Genomic DNA, 27923 nt, shown 5'->3' with positions numbered 1-27923 from the left:
GCTCACAACAATACTCAATCACTAAAAATTGAATATTTGAAATAATAAATCAAAATCTGATTTACAATTTTTATAATTGAACTTTAATCAACCAGAACAACTTCGATTTGGTTAAGTTTTTTTTTTTTTTTTAAACAATTTAATACTAACATCTAATTTGTATGATTTATATTAAAATATTTTGATATATTTTTTCATATTTAAAATAATATCAATAATATCTCTAATATGATATAAATTAAATATTATATAATAAAATATAAAATTTAAATATATAAATAATTTATTGTAGATGTCGCTATTATTAGCCAAGCTGATTCTTCATTCAGCCTAAAAATCATGCCTATTAACATGTGGCAGCTAGGGCTGTCAAAAAAGCTCGTTGTTTGCGAACAGTTCGTGTTCGGTTCGTCAATGAGTTCGTGTTCGATTCGTTCGATAAGTAAACGAGACAAACGCAAATAAATTTTTTTCGTTCGGTTAGTTGAACGAACCAAACACGAACAGTGATTTGTTCGTTCGTGTTCGAATCGTTATTGTTTGAAATATAAAATAATATAAAATAATTATATATAAAAAATTTATTATATTTTAAAACATTAAATTTTATAAATTATAAATAAGTTATATAATTAATATATAATATTATTTTTATATATTAATATTAGGGATGTCAAACTGACTCGTCGTTCGCGAACAGCTTGTGTTCGGTTCGTGTTCGGCTCGTTCGTTAAGAAACGAACACGAGCTTATTTCAAACAAACTAAATTTTAAACGAACCGAACACGAACACAAGCTTTGTTCGTTCGTGTTCAATTAGTTTACACTCCTACTGGCAGCGTTCCCACATGATTTATATGTGGGGCCCATATCAGTAAAATCAAATACAGACCATATACATAAATGATAAGAAAAAGCCACGTCAGGGAAAATATAAACTGCAGTCGATTTTTCAGGGGGAGCAGAGCCAATACAAACGGGAAGAAGAAGAACCGGAGAATGCTGCAGAATTCGCCTTCTCTTCATCTCCTCTCATCCATTAATCTTGAAAGGTAGTTATTTTTTCTCGGTTCGTGGCCGCTCGTTCAATTGCGATCCCTTTTATGCTCATCCCAGTTGTTTACAATTTGATGGGGCGAGCCTTTTCGCTTGGATTTTATCCTAGATTGCTCTTTTTGATTCGCGTTTGACAGAAATTTCGCTCTTAAAGCTGTTTGTTTCGCTGAAGTTTCTGTGATTGATTAATGGGGAGATATTTTTGTTTTGTGGATTCGCTTATCAAACCGTAGATCCTTTTGAGGACTGACTTCGGGAGTTTAGGTTTTCCTTGCTCTTAAAAGAAATTTGCCAGATTCTCCTTTGATGTATTATTTATTATTACTATTTTTATTTTCATCATAATAATAATAATTATTTTCATCTTCACTTTGCTGGGTTTGTAGAGCAGGAAATCCTGATGTATGGTTTGTTGGTTGAGCCAAATGCGCCGTCTTTTCGAAGTTGCGTGGTGGTCATCTTTAACTAATAGAAAACAGATCAAAAGCTTGAATGCTTGATATTCATTTGTGTTTAGGAAAGTAATTTTAGTTCACTTTTAATAATTTTTTTTAATACTTTAGGATAATTTCTTTGATTTTTATTTTCTATTTTTAACTAATCTTACTTGGTTTTCATAAACCTTCACCTGCAGAATGCTTTGACCTATTTCAGTTACTTAACAATTCTATATAATATGTAGAAATTATTTGTTTTTTTGAAGAATATGATAGAATCACTTCCCCCATTAGGTTTGAGGCTTTTTAATTTACATGATCCATTGCTTTTGGAATGGTTTAATAGAATATGGACATGATTTTTGTGATATGCAATGTATCCTGATTATTGGGGAATTCTTGATTTTTACATTTATCTGCAGGTATGGAGTGTGCTATTGAGGAGACAATAACATGTTGCAGTGCCTAGGAGGATTCAAGCATTTGTTTGCTGTCTTATTGAAATGCTGTGATCTTGATCTATACAAGCAGCAAAAAGGTCTTGAAGATCCGGAAATTTTAGCGAGAGAGACTGTGTGTATGTTGCTTATGCATTCCAATTTACTTTGGAGATTATGAAAACAAGATGATAGAGATAGAAATATATTCTCGTGTTCTTGTTAGTCTACATACTAATTTACAATAAGCGACCTGTAAGCTATGCATGTGATATTAATTTTTCTTATTGTACTTGCAGTCAGTGTGAGTGAGATTGAAGCCCTATATGAGCTATTTAAGAAAATCAGCAGTGCTGTGATTGATGACGGGTTGATAAACAAGGTAAAGATTATATTTATTATCCTTCTTGTTCTGGTAAAATGCTGCTATGAAGTTATTAATTTCTTATGTGTTTGCAATGGATTTAATATGAGAAAAAAAGATGAAATTTGAGAGGGAGATGGAGAGGGAGAGGAGCGGAGAGGAGGAGGAGGAGGGGGTGGGGTGTTGCGCCGCGGGGGAGGGATCCTGCAGTCAATTCTTGTTGGTAGGGTTGTAGGAACTCCACTTCAAGAGAAACTTATAGGAAATTTTGGAGGCTCAATAACACTTTCATATGGTAATAGATCCTTACTATAAAAAATTTAGGCCAGCATTCATGTTGAAAGGAAAGGCAATGTCAAGCTTGGTTGGTTTTAGCTTAGTAAAAATACAATATTGATTGATGCTCTATTAGATAATCTATTGCAAAGAGATTGTTGAAATCATAATTGTTTGGTATAAACTAAAATTTAATTTTTCTTAAATTAGAATGTGCATATGTTGCAATTATAAAATGTTTTTCATTCATGACATTAATTTTGTTGAGTTATCAAATAACTCATGAAAATGAACTACAAGTAATTCAACACAATTAATGTTTGATGCATGCAACATGGTTAATGAAGTAAGGTTGATAAGCTTTTTAAGGGAGCTTTTATGTTAGCTTCATTAAGCCAAATGTTAATGATTGTTATAAACACTTAGGTCCAAGGGACCTTTTAAGTAATAATAACTAGCCCTCTTGAAAAAAGTATATACAGATGTGATGTACTTCCTTAAATTATAATAGACCAAAGTGAATTGTTAAATAATGTTCTCTATCCATCTTTGCTATTAAAGCAACTTTGAACCATGTTTATTCAACCAAAAAAAAAAGTCTCCAATAAAATGTCAATAAATATGCAGTTTTGATCCCACATTCCTTGAATACTTGGTTTTATCAATTGATAAATTTAGCAACATAGAACCATAATAAAGAACAATAACCTGATTATCATGCAAATAAGGATTTGTTTATGCATTTGGGTAGAATGTTGTTGATGAAGTATGAAGAAATAGTGTTAGGGGGGACGTGAAGCAATTGTTCGAGAGAGCGATGGATGATAAAGAATGGAGGGAATAAATAGAGGAAAGTAGTTGCAAAAAGCTATAAGGGAAAAATGGTATTAGGGGCCCTAAAGAAAATATGTTGAAAAAGAAGTGAAAATGAGCTGGGCTCTACTTGGGCTTTAGGAGAGTGTGAGGTGGCTATGATAGAAAGGAGATGAGAAATAGGTGTGTGGAGAGGGGCTTATTAAACAACAGCTCACAGAGAGAACAAAACAACATGAATATTTTAGGCTAGCTATAAAAAATTCATCCAATATTCATTTCACCTCTAATGATAAGCCATAAACTTTTGTTTATAGGAAAAATACTCATAAGGACAATATTTATTAAAAAAACCTAAAAGTGATAATCTCATGATAATTTAAAATAAAAATATTTCATAATTCATTAACTTATAAAGGAATAAAACGAGAACTACTCTATTTGTCAATCGTGAACATATGTTTTCATTGGACAATCAACATCTATTCCTTTGAAGCACAAAAAACTCTGCTAGATGGTTATGCTGAAGGTGCACAACAAACAGACTCTGTGAGAAGCACTATAGTTCATCACTCCTATAAATCATCTTCACAGATGATGTTTTGATGAATGAAATAAATTTTCTTTTTCGTGGACTTAATTCAACATCATTTGATGGAGTATGCTTAACATATGATTTAGTTGAACTGGGTGGAGAACTTGGATTAATCTTGTTGCTAGGGATGTGGAAACTCTGCCTGAAGAGAAGTTTATAGGAAAATTTGAAGGCTCAGAAACACCTTTACATGGCAAATAGATTCTTAATATAAAAATAAAAACCGACATTCATGCTGAAAGAAAATGCAGGTGCTAGCGGAGTTTTTGAGCCGTAATAAACCAATGTCATGTTTAAAATTATTATCTAGATTTGAACACTCCATAAAGTAAAAATTAGACAATGATTTGATCAAACTTCATTACCTACCCATAAGTGATCAACTAGCATATTTCATGACTTAAGGGACTGCCTACTTCAAAGATTTTAATTAACTAGGTGGAAGTTGGGAATGTTAAACACATTTTCACTAATTTGTGGGGGAGTGTTGGAAATTTTGTTAAAAAACTTTCCCTTCAAGTTTGGATTGCATATTTTTGTATTAGTTCTTTCTTTTTGTAGGAATCTCTAAATCCGAAATATTCAAAGGTGTACTAAGTGATTGCTGGATCAAATCTTAGTATAGCTTATTTCTATGTATAAATATGCAATGTTTTTGCTACGGTGGAGCAACAAAAACCTGAATCAGTTTTTTCTACAATTTTAAGCTGCTGGGTTTTGCGTTTATTATTTCTAACTTTTCTTTTGCTTTCTGTAGGAAGAGTTCCAGTTGGCACTTTTTAAGACTAACAAGAAGGAGAGCTTGTTTGCGGATCGGGTACTTTCAATATCATTGTGTTTTGTAACGATAACAGATGTGGTGGGCTTAATAAAAATTCCAGGAGTTGCATTGCTGAAAGCTTTATTTATAAAGAAACATTTTCTTTTTCAAAAATATAACTGCGTGAATGCTTTTGTGCTTCAATGTTTTTGTGTTAGATGTTACTCTCCTGACCAAGTAGGGATCTTAATTCATCCATTTTTTTAGCGCCTTTATCATTATTTTGACTGATGATGAAGTGTAGGGTAAAGATTATCTATCAAAATTCATCATTAAGACCCTGCCTTTTTTTCACGGGCAATGCAATTTGTTTGTGTTTTTGTCAAAATGATGCCATAAGCTTGTCAAGCTACGCTAATTAATGTTTTCTATTTTATACTTTTTCCATTAGATGTATATATTTTACCAAGCTGTTCTAACTTTTTGAATTAGTTTTACTCCCTCTATAACCGATACGGTAATAAATCAGTGACTGTATATACGCATATTCTGTTGCTCTGAACATTAATCGGTAAAGATGAATGATTTGTAGAACTGTTGAATTGATATGCATCCCTAAATGATCGATTTGTAGAAATCATGCCAAGCATAAAATTGTTATTGATAGTTTGTATTTTATAAGCAAACTTGTGAAACTACGGCAAAGCAGATAATGTTATTGATTATAGTCCCATCGCCAATCTTTCACTTCATGTCAACCCGTATGCCAGCCAATTCTCGGGCAGCATTTTTTTTCCCAGTGATTTTATCTGAAAGCTGTAGGGGTCTTTCCGAAGTTTTGTCGTAAATCAACCTTAGGCTGATGTTTTAAATATAATGAGAGGACTACTTTGGCTTTTAGTGATTACTGGAATCTCATTTATTTAGAATTCTGAAGTTAATCCCGCTTGCAGTACGTCTAAATAGACAGTCTTTTATACTTACAGTAGGGAAAAGTTTTTTTTTTTTTCCTTGAAAGGTTTTTTTTTTTTTCCTTTTTTTTTTTTTGTGATTTGGCTCGATAACTGTGAACACCATGTGGAAATTTTCAGGGGAATTTTTTGTAAAAAAAAATATATTTTTTTCTTATATGACACGAATGATGACGATGAGGATTGTTTAGAACAGCTTTGAGTTTCACTGTATGGTGAATCGGTTTGGTATCATGCAACCAGTAAAGCAGAATTTTGCAGTTGAGAGGTAGGAAAGCTGTCTACACATGCCTTTATTGGGGACTGCACCTACTTAGTTGAAAAACAACTCCAAATAAAGCCAAATCTGATGACTTGAGATATTTATGATAGATGAAACGCAACATATTGATGCTTTCTTCATATTTGTATTCACTTAGAACATACATGTTTACAGGTTTCAGCTTCAAATTTTCAGGTGTTTGACTTGTTCGATACAAAGCACAATGGCATTCTAGGATTTGAAGAATTTGCTCGTGCTCTCTCTGTTTTCCATCCTAATGCTCCTATAGATGATAAGATTGAATGTGAGTTTAATAATATTATTTCGAACATGTTAATGTCATCTGATTTTTCAGTTCTAGTTTCTTATTGATTGTCCTCACATATTTATCCATCTATGATTTTTTTACAAATTTTGTGAGCTTGTTCCAGATTTGATGGACTTTGTATTTCTACTATTCGTTTTTTTTTTCTCTATATGTATAATATGTGCTCACTTTAGTGAGAATTTCTTTTTCTATGTTCTACATTTTATTTTAACATTTTTAAATTAAAAAAAAATCAATTTGTAATTAGTTATTCTTATCATAGGACTATATCTTGTTTCAAAACTCATTAATTTTTGTTCAATGGTATGGCGTAATTGGTCGTGCCTTAAAACATTATACTCTTCCCCTATTATATGCAAAGGGTTTTGCAAGACATAAAACACCAAAATATTATCCTCCTTGTAACATGATGTTATAGTAGGGTTAATTTGAAACTCTTGTTTTCATAGTTTCCTTCTTCCTCTAAAATCCTTGTCCTTTTCTTATTCAAAAACTACAATCCTCTCCTCGCTTGCTCATAGCTCATGCTCATATCACTATGGGTTCCGAAAATTTTAATGCCCCGACCTCCCACAAAAAGAAAGAAAAAAAATGAAATGAGGATGAGGAATTTTACTATAAGATTCTGGGTTCAGAAGGTAGTGAGCTAGTACATTAGATACTAACCCAAGAGTTCACCCTCATTTTGTGATGACTTTAAGACTGGGATTCGAGGTTTCCCATTGGCGCAAGCTCTTTTAGTTAAATACCCTAACTAATAATGGGAGAGCACTTTGATTAAGGTTGGTCATTAGACACCAAGTATTCAGACTTAGCATATGATAACATCAACTTTAGGATTTTTAAATTATGAAATTGTGAGTTGAAGAGCTGATGGTGGGGAAAATAATGACTAATCGGATCAACATCCTATAGTTACATCATTCCAAGTTATCCTGGTCCATAGCATACTTAGTATGATGAGGTAGTCTACCTAACCTAATAAAAAAATCCTTATAAGCAGTCATGTGTTGCTTAGTCCAAGAGAATTTTGTAGACATGGGGTGATTGTTTATCTAAAAGGATTAATCTAAGTCAGATTTTAACTTACAGAAAGCTTCTTGCCCTATCAGGTATACCTTATGATTCACTAATCAAAGGGACAGAACTACTTAGAAACATACAAGCTACAATCATGACCGTAATATAATAGTGTCATTTGATAGCAAACCACCCTATTAGGGAGCTCTTAATATAACCGCTTCTTTGTGGTGTAATTTGACATCAAAATCATATAGATTGAGGATTCATATCATGTGTTTTCTGGCATAGGATTGTTTTGAGTATGAATTTAGTATTATAATTGATATGACATTTATTTTGTGTGCTTAAGTCGACATTAGATTTGTTATCCTCGACAATTAATTGCGGATAACAAATGTGATTTTTTGTTTAAACTTTTAGTGATAGATTTTTATTTAAATGTTTTTTAAATTTTATGAATTGAAATTTTGATTTTTATAGTAAGTCCCCTCCAATGTGCAATGAATATGTCCATCATCGGGAGATTTAAATATGATGAATCTTATCGACTTTGCCTTGCTTAAAGAGGATTGAGTTCAAAAATTATAATAATTAAATGTTAAATATATTTTGAAATTTAATTTTTAAAGTATATCTCCCCAGTTGAAATATTCTATCAAATGGATCATCATCATAGGAATTAATTGAAATATTTACTTTATAATTTGATTATATTTAATAAGTTGAGCATTTAGAAAATTGTTAGTTCTATAAACTTCAATTCTATTAGGATAGGAGGATCAAACTGGTTTAATGAGGCTCAATCTTATCAGCTCCAGTCCCTATATAGACGAAGATCAGACTGTGTAAAACTTAAGATTTTACCTCATAGGCAAGATAGCCCACTCCAAAACGTGTGAAAATTGGCAACTTAAATTTGAATTTTGAAAAGAGATTTTGTAAGATCATGATAGTCACACGTTTCTCGTGGTAAACTAAATTTTAGCTTTGAACCATGTCAAAGCTCATGCCGGAATTTAGACTAATTAAATTGGAGTTTTGTACATTTTTAGAAGCAAATAAAATTTTGAGTTTAGTGAATTAAGCTAAGCAACGGGGCACATATTATAATTTAGGCTTATTAATTTGAATCGAATTTTAGGAGATTTTATTATTGTTTGCACATAACTGTTATCATTGAAATTTGTGCAAATATTTTATTTTCATCCTTCAACTTCGACTTCTATCCACTAGTACTTATGTTACAGATCTAGTGGTGATCAGGGAAAATATAATCTTGATTGTGGATTCTAAACATTGTATTTTACTCACATTTAGATTTCATTTGAGTGCTCAGACCCTTCTATAATTGTAATACATGATTCTAATAACTTTGATTAATTGATACAATGTGTCATTTGCATTTATAGGCGAGCTAGTGTGTTCATCATAGGTTTAAGTCGAGCTTTTTGACGAGTCGTTGAGTATTGTAATTTAAAAGCTTAATTTTTATTACATTTTAGCCCAAATGAGTTCAGTTTCATTATTCGGTTTAAGCTGTATTTAGACAAAAATCTGACAGTATTTTAGCAACCTCCCGATATCGTCTCTTTTTGGGTGCCTGCATTGGGGAGCTGAGGCATTCTCATCACTCTTAAAAAAAAGTGCATAGTCGGTGTCTTTTACATTGCGGCGTGAGGAACATTGCGGCATGAGGCCTTCAAAACTCACAATGCTTAAAAAAGTATGCATAAGGAAACACAGGCACACACTGCCTTCTCGTTACGTTGCCACGACGCAACAAATCTTTAACTCATCACGCCCTTGAGGCTTGAGATACCTTGAAATAGATATGCACAACATAAAGAATTTCCCCGCGGACAACGACACAAGTATTTATATTTTGTATCAGGACTAAGTCGCCCTTTTCATATTATACATAATGTGCAAAGAGGGCCGTCAGCAACTATTGTAATGAAGCTAAAATTAAATGAGATTGGATGCTCCTTTTATTTCCCCAAACAGAATAGGAACTAGGGTGAGGATGGGAAAGATGGCCTGGAGAGACAGAGGAAGAGAGGGACTCTTCTCTGACAGAGCTATTAAGCGAGGCAGTGGCTGGTGCTTGCGTCAATTCAAACAAAGAATATTTAGCAAAGAGGTTGCTGCAGGAGAGCATATGGATTACAACAGGTGAAAAAGAAAGGAGTGGGAACAGAAGGTTTGGCTATTTGTGATGTGAGAGTGACGGCTGCTAGTATTGTGAGCTGGCTGCTTTGTCCAATAGGTAACCAGCGAAGGAACTGAGGAAGAACGGGCTATTAAAGTGGTTGCAGTGTGTGAATCAAGGTGATATGCGTGAAGGAGGCAACTAGAGGGGCTTCAGGATGGGGATGTCACACATGAATCGTGGGAAGGAGCAGGAAATGGGGTTCAGGCTGGTATTTGTCTTTTTGCTGTGCTCGAGCAGGAGAAAAACTAAGCAATGGGTGGTTATTGGAGTTGTACGAAACAATGAGAGGGGCTGCAAGATATGCAGCAGGGAGGAGTTGGAATCGGAGGGGGATTTCACATGAGGTGTTGGGAACGGATGGGAGAAAGTCTGTGTCTGGGGAGCTGGGCTAGCAGGAACTGGGGAAGGAGAGATGGGCTTTGGAATTTGAGGCGCGCAAGAGGAGCAAAGAGTGAAGTTGGGGGCTGCGGCTTTGTTCCGGTGAGAGAGCAGTGAGGCCAAGAGAGCTGGGGGGACATCGTGTGTGAGAAAGAAGGGAGCAGAGAGGAAAACGTGAGGGGAAGGAGAAGATGAGTGAGAGTGAGGCGGCTTTGATAGGATGGGAAGTAATTTGGTTTTCTTTTTTTAATAAATATTGCATATAGTATTAGTATTAATTTACATCTCATTCATGCACATTCTTATTTTCAATGCCGCAATTTGCATGTAGCCTCAAACCTTGTACGAGTGTTTTACATGCAGGACCCAAGTAATATGGGTATCATTTGTGGGCAAGACGCTCTGCGCTGTCTGTTTTGTGATCGGATGTTGCTTGGGCAAATTTTGTTGTCGATAGATCACCTCGTATCTGATTTACGTGAGGTCACATTTGATTCCCATTGTTTTCATTTTGTTTGCTTCTTTCAATCATAGAATACCCTTACGTAATCTCAATGTTCCGGATGCAATGGAGTGGTTCATTTTGCAATCAGGTGACATTTCGGGTGGTTTCAAGCATGACTAAGGCATTCTAGGATGGATTGCATGATGTCACATACATGGTTCACTGCCATTGTCATGTTTGATCGACTTATGTTGTGGAGTATAAGTGAGGATCAACTTTCACTCGTGCTTATATCTGTTTTTATCCTTGCTATGCATGCTTATGAATGCACTAGTGCTCATGCCCTTACTCCTAGCTTATGCTTATGCTTGTGTGTGCTTGCCTGCTCGATTACTCACCTAAAGCTCTGCCTATTACACTTGATCTCCTGCTAGCTCGAATCCACTAGATCATCTATTGAAGTTATTGCACTTACCCATCTTTGCCCTAGATCCACGAATGCTTAAATTCTTTCTTATTTCCTTCTTGGCAGTGTTAGCCGATTGCTTCCTATGCTGCTCTTCTGGAGAAGAAACGACATTCACTATTTGTAATTTATCCAATTCAATGGTATCAACTATCTTCTAAATTTACCAAATTCAATGGTATCAACCATCTTCCATGGGCTTGAACTTATTAATTCCTAATGAGGTCTCATGAAAAACATTCATCTATTTCTTCTTATAGAATGGACGGACATTGCCTGCATCAAACATTCATTTATAGTGTATTTATCACTGTGTTCCAGGAAATTGTCAGAGGGATGTGAGACTTTCTCTGCTCCACTAACTTTCAAGATGACAACATCTCTAGGAATATACACTATATACCCAAGATCTTTCTCTTAGCAAATGAATCTCAAGATCTTTCTCTTAACAAGAGAGTAATGAATCTTTTCAGGAGTACTACAACAATTTGGAAAAAATGAGATGGGCTTATTCATTATCTCCTCTATTCTACTGGTCAAACTATTTGGTAAAAATTGAATGAAAGAGTTTTTATTGCTGCGTTCCCAGTCAAACTTTATTCACCTCTACAATTTTCTTAAGCTCAATTAAATGCAGACTAGTGTGTTGAACATCTCGACTACTATCTTAGAATCTCATACTTCTTTACTTTGTAACTAGAAAAATGATCTTTCATTGTTCTTATGGTTGTGGTGGGTGGTTGTAGCCGCAACTCATTCTTATTTTCTCGGCACTGTTGAAGGAATTTATTTTCACATATATATGACTCTCCTAAACTTTAAAATATTATGCTTTTCTCTTAAATGACGTACTCTAGAGGTTACTCCATACAATTAGCCTTAATGAGAGTGAGAAAGGCAGTCTTGGCATGCAATTGGAGCATAGTCTATCATTGGTTAATGGCAATTAAAAGAAGAAGTTGAACAAAATTAATTCAAATAACATGGGAAAAAGTCTCAAAGTACTCGATGACATGAACTGGGTTTATCTTTTTACTATCAAGCAAGCCTTCAACATTAAATAGATACATATGAATGGAGCTTAGCACTGATGGTTCAACACCATGAAATTGGTTTAACCCTAAAAGTGAGGACAAGTGTTTTGACCAATAAGAGCATCCATTTTAGTGTAAATTGCATGCTTTCACTTAGGATTGAGCAGAGTCCCTTGCTATATCCTAGGAGTAAAGATAACATACAAATATAAGACAAACTGACAAAATGAGGAGGATTGGTGATCATAGAGCACAAAATAGTCCAATGGACGGTCAGCACAGGCGTGTTTATCTTTTCATATAACAATAAGAAGTGTATATTTGTGGGCTCAGGTTTAGGTTTACGTGCAATTATATTTGACGAAAGGAGAGTAGTACTTCAATAGCAGATGTATGTGGTATGTGATTACAAACCTCTTAGGGAAGAGTTGACACCATTGCTATAAATGATTAGGGAACTGAGAGAAGCAGTGGAAGGTTAATCAAACCACTATGTTCGTGGCTACCAATTCAGTCCTAACATAAATTTATTTATTTTAATTTTCACTTCAGAGAGAATGTTATTCTGTCAGGGAAGATAATCACTCACATTAATTGATATCTTTTTGCAAGAAATGTGAACCTCAACATTTTTCAAATCTATTTAACAAGTTTGATTTATATACATGCTCCAACTTAGTTGGAGTGTTAGCCTAGGAAACATTTTGTTTGGAAATTGATCTATATTGGGTAAGTTTACACACACACATATATATATATATTGAAAGCCCAAAAAAGGCTAATATATTAAATAGAAAAAATATACAGATACAATGTGTGGGAGGGCCCAAGCATGGCACCCTGTCCACACAAAAAACCACAAAAGGTTTCAAAACTAAAAAAAACAGAAAATACATTAGATACTAAAATAAAAAGTCTAACAGTGCCAAAATACATAGTATCAGGTGACTAGAGAGCGACCCAATTTGGTCTTCCCTCTGCCTCTAGTTTTAGGAAAGGAGCAAGCTAATAAGTTGGTAAGATGATTGTCATTGTCAGTAGTAACCAATGTATCATCCAATAATATGTTCCCGAGTTGGAGTCGGTGTCCATTCTTTTTCTTCCTCCTGGAATAAACCTGTCAATCCTCATCCGAAGAATCAGTCTGATGGGGTGGTAGAGCTGAAGCAGGAATACCAACCGTAGTACCCACAATAGGTTCTAGTGTATGTGAAGTATGAGTTGCCTCTACACCGGAAACTTCTTAAAGAAGCGGAGCTACGAGGTTCTCCTGATTATCAGTCTGAACACTGTCGTTTGTAGGTAATAGTCAATCAGTATTGTTTTCTATGAGGTTTGAAGGTGTCAACATTACATCACTCGCAGTAACAGCAACGATAGGGGCAGTAGAATTAGACACCAAAATCTGTCCTGTGACAGCTTCCTCTCCAGGTGGTACAGATATATCCTTAGAACCACCCATATTCGTTTGATCTTTAGATTTCAAATTAGGGTGAAGCTTATGACATTTATCAAGAGTATTTCCAAATATCTTACAATGAGAACAATAAAAAGGTCTATGCTCCATGACGATTTGTTGCCAATATCCATTATGCATTGTGCCCAACTAGACTTCAGTAACATCAGTCAAAGTAATATCTTTTTCTATAAGTATTCTAGCCACAGAAGGTTTGGTAAGATAGAAAGTGGGTAGATCTAACTTCATAGGGTCCCTAAGTATAACACCAACAGAATAGAGAACTTGATGATGAAAAAAATGCAGCTTGAGATCAGGTAGACTAAACCATACCGGTACAGTAGGAGGTTCTTGATTGGGGTCAAAATCAGGAGACCACTTGAGTAGCTTCATTGGTTTACCAGCAATGTTAAGATATTTTTTGGAGAAAATACGAGTGTGTCTTCAAATATGGTTAATTGAATCAAAACATGTCTCCCATCCATGAGCCTCACTTTCCACTTTCCTGCTAATTTGAGGTCATCAAAACTTTTCCTGATAACTTCCATAGCTAGGTGTCCCCACTGAAATTTCTCAATGATAGCAAATTTGAATTTGTCAGTCAATGTTGAAATTTCTGACTCAGAGAAAAATAGTATTATCTTCTCACTCTTCCTGTTTGCATTCTTAATAAATGGGCAGTCATCTGTACCATCACGATGTTCCTTATAACTTGAGGGGAAGACAACTGCCGCTTCGACCTGAGGATTACCCACGCCGTGGGCAAATGAGGCTTTCTTAGGTTCAAATGAAGAAGGAAGCTCCATCACAGCTTAGAAGCCCTGCCAAGTAGGTCAGAGGGCAGGTCAGGAACCGAAGAGACAAAACTTGGTGCAGTCGAGCTGTCGAGCTGAGTCGAGAAGGAAGACTGGAAGACGTTGTGGTTTCATCGTTGGGCGCGAAGCAGCGCGAAGGAGGAGACGACGACGAAACCGAAGCCTTGCGTCGCTGGGCGCAAAGGATGAAACGATGATCGCAGAGATTAGGCCCAAGGGCTAATATATTAAAGAAAAAAGATACAGATATGTTGTATGAGTGGGCCCAAAAATAGGCACACAACCCACACGATACAACACACAAAAAGTCAAAAAAAAGTACATACAAAGGGTACATATAAAAATCAAAAAAGCTCAGAAACCACCAGGGCGCGGAAAAAGTGGGGTCGTCCCAATTTAGTCATATCTCTGCCTCTAGTTCTCGGGAAACCACCAGGGCGCGGAAAAAGTGGGGTCATCCCAATTTAGTCATATCTCTGCCTCTAGTTCTCGGAAGGGATACAACTAACAAGTTGGTAAAATGCGTGTCATTACCCGAAGTAACCAAAGTATCATCCATAAGATTCATTAGCTTAAGTAGATCTACATTATTCTTCATCCTCTTGAAAATGTAAACCTATCATTCCTCATCCAAAGAATCGATCTGATGAGGCGGTTGAGTTGTAGCAGAAGGATTATCAACTGTAGTACCCACAATAGGTTCTAGTATATGTGAAGTATGAGTCGTCTCTACACCGGATACTTCTTGAAGATGGGGAGCTGCGAGGTTCTCCTGATTATCAGTCTGAACACTATTCTTTGTAGGTAATAGTCCTTTAGTATTGTTTTCAAGGTTTGCAGGTGTCAGCATCACATCAATCGCAATAACAGTATCAACAGTGTTAGGGGGGTCCACAAGGGCAACAGACACCTGTTTGGTAGTATACCCCTCCGGTGGAACTAAAATGTCCAGAGCAGTGGGGTTAGACCCATCCTTATTCATTTGAACCTTAGATTTCAAATTAGGATGTGACATTTATCAAGTGTATGCCCAAACATTTTATAGTGGGTACAACATTGAGGGCTGTGTTTCATGACGATTTGTTGTCAATATCCATTGTGAGTTGTTCCCAGCCAGACTTCAATAACATATGGTAAAGTAATATCCCTTTCCACAAGTATTCTGGTCATAAAAGGTCTGGTTATATTGAAAGTGGGTAGATCTAGCTTCAAAGGGGTTCCCAAGAATGACCCCAATAGAGTAGAGAACATGATGATACAAAAAGTGCAGCTTGAGACTAGATAGACTAAATCATACCAGTACATGTCGGTCAACTTTTTTATTTTAAAATTTAATTTAAATATATGAGGCATATAGTTTAGGTTTTGAAAGTAGTGTTTTAGTTTTTTTTTTTTTTAGATTAAATGGATCTCATTTGTCCAATAATTTGCATTGTCTAATAGTTTGTATAATCGTGCCCGATACAACGAGTACTACACCCTCCCGAAAAATAAGTGTATACCTCGGCGATAACCAAATACTGCAAACTAAGAGATTTGTGACATTCGTTTATTCTGCGAACATTTTATGTGTGACCGACAAGTTCCCCTATTTAATACAAAGATTAAATAAGGTTTATTTTACTTGAATTCCAAGTTCCCTATAAAGGCAAGCCCCTATAGTTAATTACATCCCAAATGACTGGAATTACTTGAGAAAATTTTAGATTATGATCAGAAGTACTAGTCTTCAAGAATTCGAACTTTAGGTTTTCACGGTAGGATGTGGAAAGACAAGTGGGAGTGGCTCAAATAGGAACAATTATTTTCAGGAGTCCAAATGAAGGAAAAGGTAAGGGATGTCACAGATTCTGAGAAGAAAACCTTAGTGACTTCCTAAACTATTCTAATGTGTGGTTGAGTTTTAGAGACGATGTTATTTAGGCATTTAATCCTGCCAATTTATTATTTGTGACTTATATTTGCATAATATCTGATTATGCAAATAACCCACGGAGATAAGAGGGTTTACGTCGTGTCACGCGACAACCTCAGCGACAATCTCAGAACCTAGAGCGAGTTAGGACTTACGCTGCACAACATGATTGTACAGGAGTCTAAAGAGGGTGTGAGGATTTACGTTGCGCTAGGCGAACTACCTCAAAGTCCTATGGGTTGTTATTTAGCCTAAGAGAGAGTAATGCTGAAGAAGATCCTCTTGCTGCTCGGTCTGAGTTCCTCGTCGTGCTGCCCACGAATTTAGCTCTGAATTTTCTGACGTCGCGATGGCTCCAGGGTTTAAGTATTAGAGATTGGTGGTTTATGTTTCCCACTTTTTGTGTCAAAGTTTGGTTTTATTTTGTTTCGGTTTTAGTTTCAGTTCTGGTTTTGCATGCACAATAATCAAATTGCAGGTAAATAAAAGGTATTTGAAAGATAAAATGTAGTAAAATAAATGATGTTGATAAATTGTAAAAGCGTATCTGGGCATCTGCTACTGTTGCGTGATTAGTACTACAAGCATAGTATAATTTGCAGCCGATTTAAACACACTTACAAGAAAAATAAGGCGAGAAAATCCAGCATGAAAGTCAGAAAAATGAGTCTTAGAAATCATAAGCAAAAGAAACTCTTAGCCACATATGAAAGACCAAGACTGGGTGTAAGAAATTGGTATAAGTGGGGGCTCAGAGCTGGACTGTGTGCTTACCGATATTGAACAGGAGTTACCAGTCCGACAATCTACAGAAGGCAGTCCTTAACCTCAATCCAACTTGTCGTGGACCTTAATAAATTTTCATAGGAAAATTCTTTGATTTTCATGCAAAAGCTGTTGTTTAAGTCTTTTTTATGCAAAGTTCTTTTTAACATGAAAAAGATATTTTTGTTTTATTTTTGTAAATATTTTGTAAAGTCGTGTAGTTCACATGCTAGTCACTCTAATCGTGTTGAACTACTGAACTACTGACAACTTAAGATCGTCGAAGTCAACGATCCCACCAAGAATCGGCGAATAGTATCATTGATCTTTTTTTTTCCTTATTGAAGATCATTGAGGTAAGAGATATTATTCTAATAATCTCACTTTGTATCCCTCGTTTAAGCACACATAAGCAATGTCGTCATCGCCCTCGCCACCTAGACCCTAGACTTATCCTAGTCCGATGATTCATATGTGGCGTTAACAAATTTCTCGCCAAGAGGATTTGAGAGTAATATCCAAGCTCAAATCCGGGTGCACTGGGTTTCATTGTATATTGTCATTGCGGGAATTTCACTGTTTGATTTAATCAAGGAAGTCGTGAACCACATCTTGGTATATCCTCATATTTAGTGTCTTAATCAGTTTGTGAATCAGGGTCAAGTGTCTAATTTCATTATTTATTTGAAAATTAGGTGGATGAACGCTCATCTAGGATGTGCTCCTAAAATCTAGGAAGCCTACACTGAAAATTAGGTAGATAGACTCTCACCTAGGGTGTGCTCCTAAAATCTAGGAAGCCTACACTGAGAATTAGGTAGATGGGCTCTCACATAAGGTGTGCTCCTAAATCTAGGAAGTCTACACTGAGAATTAGATAGATGGGCTCTCACCTACGGTGTGCTCCTAAAATTTAGGAAGTCTATGCTCAGAATTAGGTAGATGGACTCTCACTTAGGGTGTGCTCCTAAAATCTAGGAAACCTATGCTGAGAATTAGGTAGATGGACTCTTGCCTAGGGTGTGTTTCTAAAATCTAAGAAGCCTACATTTTAACTTGTGCTTAAAGTGATATAAGGTGTTTTACCCTCAATTAAGTGTTTTCCAACTAATCCTCAAATATTTCTAAGTGTTTTCCATGTAATTAAATTAGAAATTCTCATTTTTTTACTTAATCATTTAACAAAAATAACAAAATAAACGAAAAGAGAAGTTTGACCCACTTCCAAAACTAACAAATCCAATAGGGAAATAGGAAGTGAATTAACCTAAAGCGTTTAAAATCTTTCAACAAGTGTAATTAAATAGACTCCCAAGAAGAGTTCTTAAGTTTATTCCAAGACAGTGCTTTGATCGGCCCAAAAGTCTTCCAATTCAACATAAAAAGAAATGAGATCCAAAAGCCACAAGAGACTCAGAAAAGTGCAGCCCAAAAGCCACAAAATTGAACCAAAAAGTGCAACCCACAAGGGACCCAAGAATGTGCAACAAAACAAGCCCCTTAACAGTCCCAAAAACCGTGCATTTAAAGGCTTCAAAATTAGTGTTTAAGGGCTCCAAGATCAGCCCACAAAAGCACCACAAAATTGTACATAAATTGCCCCAAATCGACCCACAAAATCACCCCAAAATAGTGTCAAAACAGTGTCAAAACGGTGCCCAAGCTGCTCCAAAGCCAGCCCACAAAACACCCCAAAACAACCCTTAAACTCGCCTCAAAACAGTGTGCAAACCTCTCAAAATGGCGCGCATTTTCCATCCGGACACCTGACATTCCTCTACGTGCGGTGCAGGTTATTCCTGAGTTACTTTTAGGTTATTTCTGGGTTATTTTCAATAATCCAGAAATAACCCATAAATAACCCAAAAATAAAGACCGCTTGTTATTTTTGGGTTATTTCGGGTTATTAAAAATAACTCAGAAATAACCTAAAAATAACTCAAGAATACACTGCGCCGCAAGTAGAGCTACGTAAGGAGTCTGCACAGAAATTTTTTTTGCTCAAAATCAGCCAACAAACGCACCTCAAAACGATGCCCAAACAGTGTGTAATTAGCCCAAGAAAAGGAGTTTACAGTCTCCTAGATTGCAGTGAAGTCAGCCCAAAACAGTCCCCAAAACATCATTTAATTACCCTCCAAACAACATTAAAACAAGTAAAGTCCCTCAAAATCAGCATTTAAATGGGGGCACAAAGCCCCCCAAAAGCCTCCCAAAACAGTAGATGAATCAACACCCGGGTGGCATATAAAGCCTCCAAAACCAGCAATGTATAATGTCGAAACGGTGAACGAGTCGAGGCAAAACAGGAAGAATGACAAGCTAGAAAGACATCCCAATCCTTCTTCAAAACAACGATAATACCGAGCAACCGGCCAAGAAGAATCGAATAAAAATTTGCACGCATACCCCACAATTCCTTTGTGTTAACATATCTCCAAACTAGACTTCAATTCTTACATTTATACCACCCCAATCTTTTGTGTCATGTCAAAACAACATCGATACGGCTTCTAGTGCATGTGCGCGAAGATGTGTATGTAGAGGGATTAAAACTTAAGGTGTTAAAAATGTAAATCCATGAGAATTATGTGGTACGTATGTGAATCCTTCTGAAAAAAATTAGCAAGTTCCAGTAAAGAATATTGGAATAATAGTAGAGGAAAGACTCATTTCAGAAAAAGTTCACATCCAATAATTCATGGTTGAAGTAAGCAAGTCCACAATTTTAACAACTATTAAACATTATCTTGAATCTAATGAAGAACGATTCCATTTCCCCATGCCCACACAAGATCATTGTAACACTAGCATATTAGATGATTCCTAGATAAAGGCAAGTAAACATGGCTAATGCAATTAAAAGAACAATGGATAATCAAAACACACAAGATAAAGTGCCACGCATGATAAGCTTACTGAAACAACCAATCATAAAACACTCTAAATTGACATAACTTACTCTTCAGAAACCTAGGCAAAGCATGCTTAACAAAATTCTAAGCACATTTCAGAGATATAAATCCTTATCTCTAAACAGTAACTCTAAAGAAGAGCTAAGATCATTCATAAATTCAGAAATAAATCAAGTAGGCATTCAATCTTAAATCACATAATTCACACATCAAAGACAAACACAAGGGACTATTGTTTGTGATTCGATAAAAAAAGGGTTTAGAGTTCACCTTCCTAAAAGCTTGGAGGCCGGGAGAGAATCAAGTAGAGAGGTTTGTCGTATGTGAAGGGAATTAAGTTAGGGCTGCTAAACGAACCCTTCTGGTCGCGCGAGAGAAGGCGCAGAGAGGAGAGGGAGGCGAGCAAGACAGGAGGCAGGGAGCTTCGGCTAGAGCAGGCAGCGAGAGAGAGAGAGGGAGTTGGGTTTCTTCGGTGCCGATCAAAGGAGTTGAGGCGAGCGGGAGATAGGAGCTCGGTTCACAACGTCGAGTCGCAGAGGAGAGCGGGTGAGCTCATGAGGAGTGGGATCGAGGGAACGCTACTTTCGGTTCAGGGAGGAGCAGCGTTGAGCGGCTGTTCGGCGTGAGAAGGAGGAGCGGAGCGGGGTTTTCGGCGCAGGAAGGAGAGGAGGGGAGCGAGGCTTCTTCTGCGTCGCGTGAGGAAGAGGGGAGTCCAGCGAACGGAAGAGACGAGCGTAGCGTTTCGTGAAGAAGGGTCGGAGGAGAGCCGAATCTCGGTCCCGGGAGAAGGAGAGCCGACTCTCGTCGTGAGAGGAAGGAGTCGAATTCGATTCAGAGGGGCTGAATGCTTTCGGTGCAGAGACGGGATCGAGCTGAAGGTAGAGGAGTTTTCGTGCCGAGGAATAGAGGGGGAGCGGGATTTGTCGAGAGAGGCAGGCGTGCCTTTCGAACGAGGCGGCGAGCATTTTTTGTATATTCAGGATTTTAGAACGACCGTTATGCGTGTAATGGATGAATTTCCATTAAAAGAGGAGTTTATTTGGTATATAATGACTCCTAATTTAATTTCATTAAGGTAGGACTAAATAATTCATTTGAAATTTGAAATTCAAAATTCAAAATTGTTTAACTCTTATTCAGCTCGAGTCCAGCCCGAATCAAACCCGAGTTGAACCTGAGTTGAGCCCGGGCCCGTGCACCGATAATTAAAAAAAATGTCCATCGATTTTCGTGTCATTTATGCACGCGCGTAATCCTAGCAATATGGGTGTCCTTCCCGGCTAAAATTAACGTTCCAGACGCGACGGCGCAGTCCGTTTCGTCATTCGTGGTTGTCCAGACAAGTTCGTCGACGGTCGGGCCAAAAATGTGTCAGTCTCCTGCATGTTGTAGCAAGTGCGTGAAGTGTGGCATTTGCGAGTGTTAGAATCATGGAGGGTTCACCTAAGGTCCTTTGAACCTGTAGGAACTCATTTTCGGGTCCTCTACATGTTGGTCCTTAGCCTTTACAACTAGAAGTTGAGTGCTTGGAACCACTCATGCGAGTTCTTCACAAAAATGAGTCAAGAAGTGGCTTGAAGTTCTACAAGTTCTACGGGAGGTGGGCTCCATTACTAGTCCGCTATGATGGTCAACAAGAACTCCTACAGCTAGATTTTGGGTTATGGGAGTAGGAGACTAAGACCTCACTAAAAATGAGGTCAACAATATAGTGGGAGTTTCATGATTTGGGTTAAAATCAGGAGACCACTTGAGTAACTTCATTGATTACTTGAGTAACTTCACTTGAGTAATTTCATTGATTTGCCTGCGATATTAAGATATTTTTTTGAGAAAAATCGGGTGTAGTTTTCAGCCACGGTTAGTTGAATCAACACATGTCTCTCATCCATGAGTCTCACTTTTCACTTGTCTACTAGTTTATGATCATGAACACTATAACTTTCATAAGTGAGTGACCCCACTGAAATTTGTCAATAAGAGCAAATTTGATTTTCTCCGTCATCAGAGAAAAATATTATTATTTTCTCACCTTTCCTACTTTCCTTCTTAACAAAAGGGCAATCACTTGTACTATCGCGTCAATTCTTATAGCTTGAGAGGAAGAAAACCACCGACTCCACCTGAGGGTTACCCACCACGTGGGCAAAGGAGGCTTTGTCTGGTTCGACCATAGAAGAAGGGAGCGACATCAGAGCAGGGAGATCTGTCGGCGTTCACCTGCTGTTAGGTCCTCGACACGCAGACGAAATGAAGTTGTCGGGCAGGGAGAGGCTCGGCGTCGAAACAGAATGACGCAGACGCAACAGACGGATGCTGACGGGAGCTGCAACAGAATCAAATACGATGAAATCGAGCGAGATGCCGACGCAGACGCAACAGATGCACACTAGCTGACAGCGTCGAAGAGATGCAGTAACGTCGGGACGAAACAAAGGATGAGGGCGAGTGTCGACGAAACAGAGGCGAGGTGCGAGCCCTCTCCTAATATATATATATTATATATATATATATTAGATGTATCTTAGAACATTGTACTCATTCTCTTATTACATGTAGGAGATTCCTTGGTGAACAAGTATTCTTCTTCTCTAGCAGACAGAATACGCTACTTTCTCTGCAACCTTCTTGCTATAAGCTTCTCTAAATTGCAAATTATAAATCACCTGGTGAAACTGCATGCACTCTATGCAGTATATATGTAACTTTGAAACTTATATGCCTTAATGGTTTTGTCATAGTTTTCACTATGATGTTTTTATTGCAATTAGAGATCTGCGCAAGCTTAAATTCATTTTTATCTGAAATTTAAGAACGGCAGGATTAGATCATGAAAAATAAACAAAAAATTAAAATTTGTTTTATTTATATGCTACATTTTCAATATCTTTCTATTCTTTTCTCTTTTCTCTTTTGACTTGTAGATATTCAATTCTTGAACGCTTGTTTTATTTGATCTTATTTTAAATTAGAATTTACTTGTGACATAATGTGCTGAATAGTTTTTTTTTGCAACGTTTCACTGCAGTTTCTTTCAAACTTTATGATCTCAAGCAACAGGGATTCATAGAGAGACAAGAGGTACTTTCAGATTTTTAGTGCAATGCTGTCCAGCTCTATTACGTTATCTATTTATGCTTTTTTTTTTTTAATTTATGATTATTATTATTATTTTAATTTTGAATTCCGTAGTTCAATATATTAGAAATTTAAAAACGATGATTTTAAATGAATTTGCAGTATAATTGTAGAAAGCCCTCAAAAAGGGGCCAGAATGAGCCAATGGAATAGGGTGAATAACTTTGGTTAGAAAATGGCTGAGGCATATTGACCCAACAAGATAATCGGGAATAAATGTGTGTGTGTGTGTGTGAGTGTGTGTGCGTGTGTAGCCTTGTTCACAGCCTAAAAAAAGTCTTGATGTGCTGGTAGTGAGGGATTAGATGCAACATACCATTGCTTGGGGTTATTGGGTTTTTTTTTTCTTCCTCGTCCATTGCTCTCTTAGTACGAAGTTCCAACACAGATGTTTTGGGGATATGGTTGGGGCAACACAGCATTCATCTTTAAGAAATATGATCAAATTAAATCAGCCCAGAATCAACTAATTCAATGATCAAATATCTGAAGGACAAATGCAGCTAAGATCATATTGCATGGTTGTAAAAGATTGTTTTTTTATATGCAGGTGAAGCAAATGGTAGTGGCCACTCTTGCTGAGTCGGGCATGAATCTTTCTGATGAAGTTATAGAAGCCATAATTGATAAGGTTCATATGCAATGATTACAATGAAGACATTATATATATTTTAAATGGCGATTTTGTTCATTTTATTTGTCCCAAATGCTTCTAATTGTTTGGAGCTTTTTCAGTGCATACATTGTTTTTTCTAGAAAACTTTGTTATAGCATAATCTTGGGGATCCATTTCCATTCTGATTAGTACATAAATTGTTTAACCGTCAGATTTTTTTTTTGGGTGTTTGAATTTAGTGTAAACTGAAACCAAAAAAGGGATTGCAGCAGTGGGTTAAATTCTAAATGCCAATCTTAGGTTTCACCATTTTGTTAGGTATTCTGGCAGGGAACAATTTCATGCTGCTTGTTTATGAACATATATGTTGATATTTTCCTGGATATGTGTAGAGCACAGAATGTCATTATTCAAGTATTATGCATTTCTGATAGAGTATCGACGTGAATCGTATTGCACTATCAAAACTCCTACTGAAAGCTATTTGGATAAGTATTTTTGTAGGATCACGTTTTACTTTAATTTTTCTCTTTTCTTGTGTATTTTTTAAGTGGCTGAGTGTTTTTATTTTATTGTCGTAGACATTTGAGGAAGCTGATACAAAACATGATGGGAAGATTGACAAGGAGGAGTGGCGCAATCTTGTGTTACGACATCCGTCGCTATTGAAGAATATGACACTTCAATACCTCAAGTTAGTCTCCATTCCATTGTACTCTTTTTACAATATATATATAGTGATATGACTTATACCTCTTGTTTTTCTTAGCACGCGTCGGTTGGAAAACCTTATTTCTTGTTTTGTAACCTATGACCGACATGGTCATATGCATCAATAATCCCTAATGCTTGTTTCAGATGTTTTACTATGTTTTTCTCTTTAACATCGTTTTCTTATGTTATTATTTGTGATGACATGATATGTCACAACGAAGTGGAGTTGTGGGTTTTGAAAGGCATTCATGAGTTTGTGGTGCAATTTACTTTAACTCTCTTAGAGTTGCAAGGAAACAATGCTGAGCAACATCAAGTTTCAAAGGCATATTATGATAAGATCTCATAGATTTTCCCTAGTTAGTTTATAAGGCTAGTTGAGATTTATTCTAAATCTTGGGGATTGTGACCCTTTATGTTTAATTACAACTCAGACATGATGTCTGAGAACACTCTCAGTTGATGTGATGGATAGACAACCCAATTAAGGCTTCGTTTGAAGCAACTTCTTCGTTCAACGAAGTTGTTTTGAAGGGCAAGTTGGCGGAATGAAGAAGGTCCTCCGCAGTCCAAAACGGTAACAAATTATTGTTCTTGCGAACAATATCCGGAGACGCTCGGCAGGAGCTGCTTCAAAAAACAAGAACTTTCGTAAGCATTGATGTTCACTGCAACGCAACGAAGGTTCAGCGGCTTCTCAAATGAAGCCTAAAATCCCTTGGTCCCATCATCAACGATCCAATTTAGTAACATTTAAGGGACCAAAGGTGTCACAATTTAGGGAGTCTGATTGTTAGCCATTGGTTGGTTTTCATTAGAATAGAAATCCTGAGTAGACCGGGATGTCATTATATCAAGGGTGTTTTTTTTTTATTGAAATGCTCTCTAGGAAATGGTATAGCTAATTATTGTTTAGTGATTCAAAGACATAATCTCCAAATATAATACACATTAAGCTTGACCAAGGTATACATGTTTTATATAGCACAAGACTTTTTTCTCAATTTTGATGCCTACTTGCCAAGCAAAGAAAGCTGTGTGGAAGTGGTACATAGCATTGAGACTATGTTGTGTCCCTATCATGCCAAAAACGATATGCATGTCGGTCTTACAAGCACCTGCAAAGGCAAGCATAATTTCTAAAATTTAAATTTTTTTTTGTGCTATTCTGTGTCCAACATTGCGTTGATAATGAATGAGTGGGGCTTTCCACCATGTTAAAAAAGATATATTTGGGGCCACACCTTTGATGTGCACTTTCACATACACTATAATTTATGCATGTGTAAAAAATTTAACTGCATGCATGATGATGCAAGGGCACGCAGCAAGCACAAAGCATATGAGAGAGTCAGCTATAATGCGTGCAGAAATTATAGGTGTCCTGCTGGTGCATGATTTATACAGGGGAATGATGTGACACATTGTATACGGTGGCAATGAACAATGCACTAGCATTGAGTAGGTTTGGTTGCATAACAAGATAGCATGGTAGGATGGCAAGGTGTGACATGTCGATGGATCATGTGGTGATTGGGAATTGCATGATGAGGTGACTTGAGTGGCCATGCTCGTAAGAGGAAGGGGAAGGTTGTGCATGTTTGACCATGCATGACTCAGGGGGCGGTGGTTGGTTAAGCAATGGGAAGTGCTCAATTGGCTTTGGTGCTTGTTGGTAGCATAGAGACCAAGAGAAGGGTTAATGATGAGCTTGGTCCTACAAGGGGAATTTGTGCAAGTGTTGGGCATGGAATGAGGGAGAAACATTTTTGCTACTAGTGGGTGGAGCTTGTAGACTAATGTAAGCATCAAGCTCACGTGTGAAGGTAGCTAAGATGGAGGCCAAGGTATCAACTACAACTTTTCGCAAGCAGAAACAGGTGAGGGAGAGCTCTAGGGCTGGTGGGTTTGAGCATGTTAGAGCATGTGCAGCAATGAAGAGAACGGGGGGTTTAGTTTTTTTTTTTTTTTTTCTTTTCCATTCACGAGTATTTTTATATTAACTGTTTTATCATTTAATTTTCTTGCTGATTTATTTATTATAAAAACATTATTATTATTGTTTTGGCGGTCTGCATTTGTAGATTCTCCCTTTCTTTCTTTTCTTTTTTTTGTCTAGCATATATTGGAAGTAGGCCTTCATTTCTTCAGATTATTTTTGTCGTGGCTTTGACAAAAGCTAAATATTTTGATCTAGTTGTTGCTTCATAATAATTTGCTAAGGTTCTACCAAGCCGCCTGAATGCTCACATATTTAACTCGGGGCTAGGCCAATTCTTGTTTTTTGAGGGCCTTTGAATTCTTACCATCTATTTTCAAGGCTTACAGAGTAAGGCCATATGAGCCAATGAGTCTGGTCACTTTCTACCGTCATATATTCACATGTCACAACACAGCTGCATTAATTAGTCTCATATTCAAGACTTTGACTAGAGCCTGAAAGATTGCAGGACTTCTCTATTTTGACTCATTCGTTCACTTTATAGATCCTTTGCAATTTAAGCTAATTTGTCGGCCTTTAATGTATAAACCATAATAAGGTTACGAGTCCTGATTGAAGAACTACCTATACTTTTTTTTTTATTATTTATCATTTTTTATTTTTATTTTATTTTATTTTTGATGGATTTAGTATGTACGGCTAGATTCGCTGTCCTTCAAAATCGGTGAAAGTAACTACTATTGGTTCATGAAATCATGCTGCCCTGTATGGGGGTGAGGCAATGTAGTGTTACTTCTGTTAGGGGAAGAATATTGAAATTTGAGCTAATAAATTCAGGTGATTTGTGAATATTACATTTACATTGGATGAAGAAGAAAATCAGTAAGGGTGGAAGAGGAACTAATGTGAATGGAAAAGGAAGTAAATAGTTTAGACCAAATATAGCATTCTTAGAAGCCTAAAGCTGTGCAGTGTGATGCAGCCTCCATCTCACTATTTTATTCTTTTGTGAAGAAAACTTGGCACCTGTAACTTGTGCTTGGGCTCAAATGGTTCAGACAGGCAGACAGCATGCTTTACTGGGCACATGGCCAGCCAAGCCAAAAATGAGATTTCTACACTAGAATTTCCATAACATCATTTTAGAATATCATTTTGAACACTCTTTTTATTCTCTATATTTATAATCTAGAACCTTTTAATAATGGAAGTTTACATGCATGAAAAAGATGTATTTCACTTTCTAAAAGTTAAAATAGTGTTACTTCTGATTTGATATGAATGATTGGTTTTTAGGTGTAGACATGTAAATACATAAGACTTGGGTGGTATGTATGTAAATGCCCCATTAATTATAACTCACACAAATTTTATTCATTCAGCCTGATGCATAATCTATTCAAAACTACTTTTTTTTTTTGTTTCAGAGTGCCAAGTGCAAATGTTTTATGAAATTTATTGTAAAGCTAATTCCTTTTTTGTGAGCAGGGATATCACTACAACATTCCCAAGCTTCGTTTTCCACTCTCAAGTTGATGATACATAATGATCAAACAAACTCAAATAAAATTTGGAAGACGAAGTTATTTGCATTTGCTTTCTAAACTTTGGGTGACTAAACTGTGGCTGAGCGAGTCTGTATGGTGGAATTATTTTGCCATGGAAAAACTGTGCGGGTATTGTTTATATCTAAGAGTCGTACTCTGAAGGAGAAATCACTTTTATTCTTGTTATTTATTTAAATTTTGTTCTGTGTATAAATTATATTGTTTATAAATTAAGTTTTTGCA

The 27923-nt window shown here is 36.6% G+C and overlaps 1 protein-coding gene across 3 annotated transcripts; it reads left to right on the top strand.

Moving 5' to 3' along the window:
* The first annotated feature begins 926 nt into the window (after window positions 1-926).
* LOC110026996 (calcineurin B-like protein 3) lies at window positions 927-27923 on the top strand. 3 transcript variants are annotated; one of them, XM_020728243.1, is made up of 9 exons: window positions 927-1052; window positions 1916-2070; window positions 2230-2312; window positions 4736-4795; window positions 6167-6275; window positions 22752-22804; window positions 23412-23492; window positions 24059-24171; window positions 27622-27923. In XM_020728243.1, the coding sequence occupies exons 2-9, from the start codon at window positions 1947-1949 to the stop codon at window positions 27677-27679; spliced, it is 681 nt and encodes a 226-aa protein (XP_020583902.1). In that variant the 5' UTR covers window positions 927-1052; window positions 1916-1946; the 3' UTR covers window positions 27680-27923. The 3 variants fall into 3 exon arrangements, with proteins under 3 accessions (XP_020583902.1, XP_020583901.1, XP_020583903.1); XM_020728242.1 differs by having other exon boundaries at window positions 6146-6275; XM_020728244.1 differs by lacking the exon at window positions 23412-23492 and having other exon boundaries at window positions 6146-6275.

Source organism: Phalaenopsis equestris, unplaced genomic scaffold (assembly GCF_001263595.1).
Source record: "Phalaenopsis equestris unplaced genomic scaffold, ASM126359v1 Scaffold000411, whole genome shotgun sequence".
NCBI lineage: Eukaryota > Viridiplantae > Streptophyta > Magnoliopsida > Asparagales > Orchidaceae > Phalaenopsis > Phalaenopsis equestris.
This window is presented reverse-complemented; position numbering and strand designations above follow the sequence as displayed.

Coding starts and splice junctions, on each gene's coding strand:
- LOC110026996 (XM_020728242.1), top strand. CDS start 1,947: ATGTTGCAGTGCCTAGGAGGATTCAAGCATTTGTTTGCTGTCTTATTG. Junction 2,071..2,229: donor TTTAGCGAGAGAGACTGTGT/GTATGTTGCTTA, acceptor TTGTACTTGCAG/TCAGTGTGAGTGAGATTGAA. Junction 22,805..23,411: donor GATTCATAGAGAGACAAGAG/GTACTTTCAGAT, acceptor TTTTATATGCAG/GTGAAGCAAATGGTAGTGGC.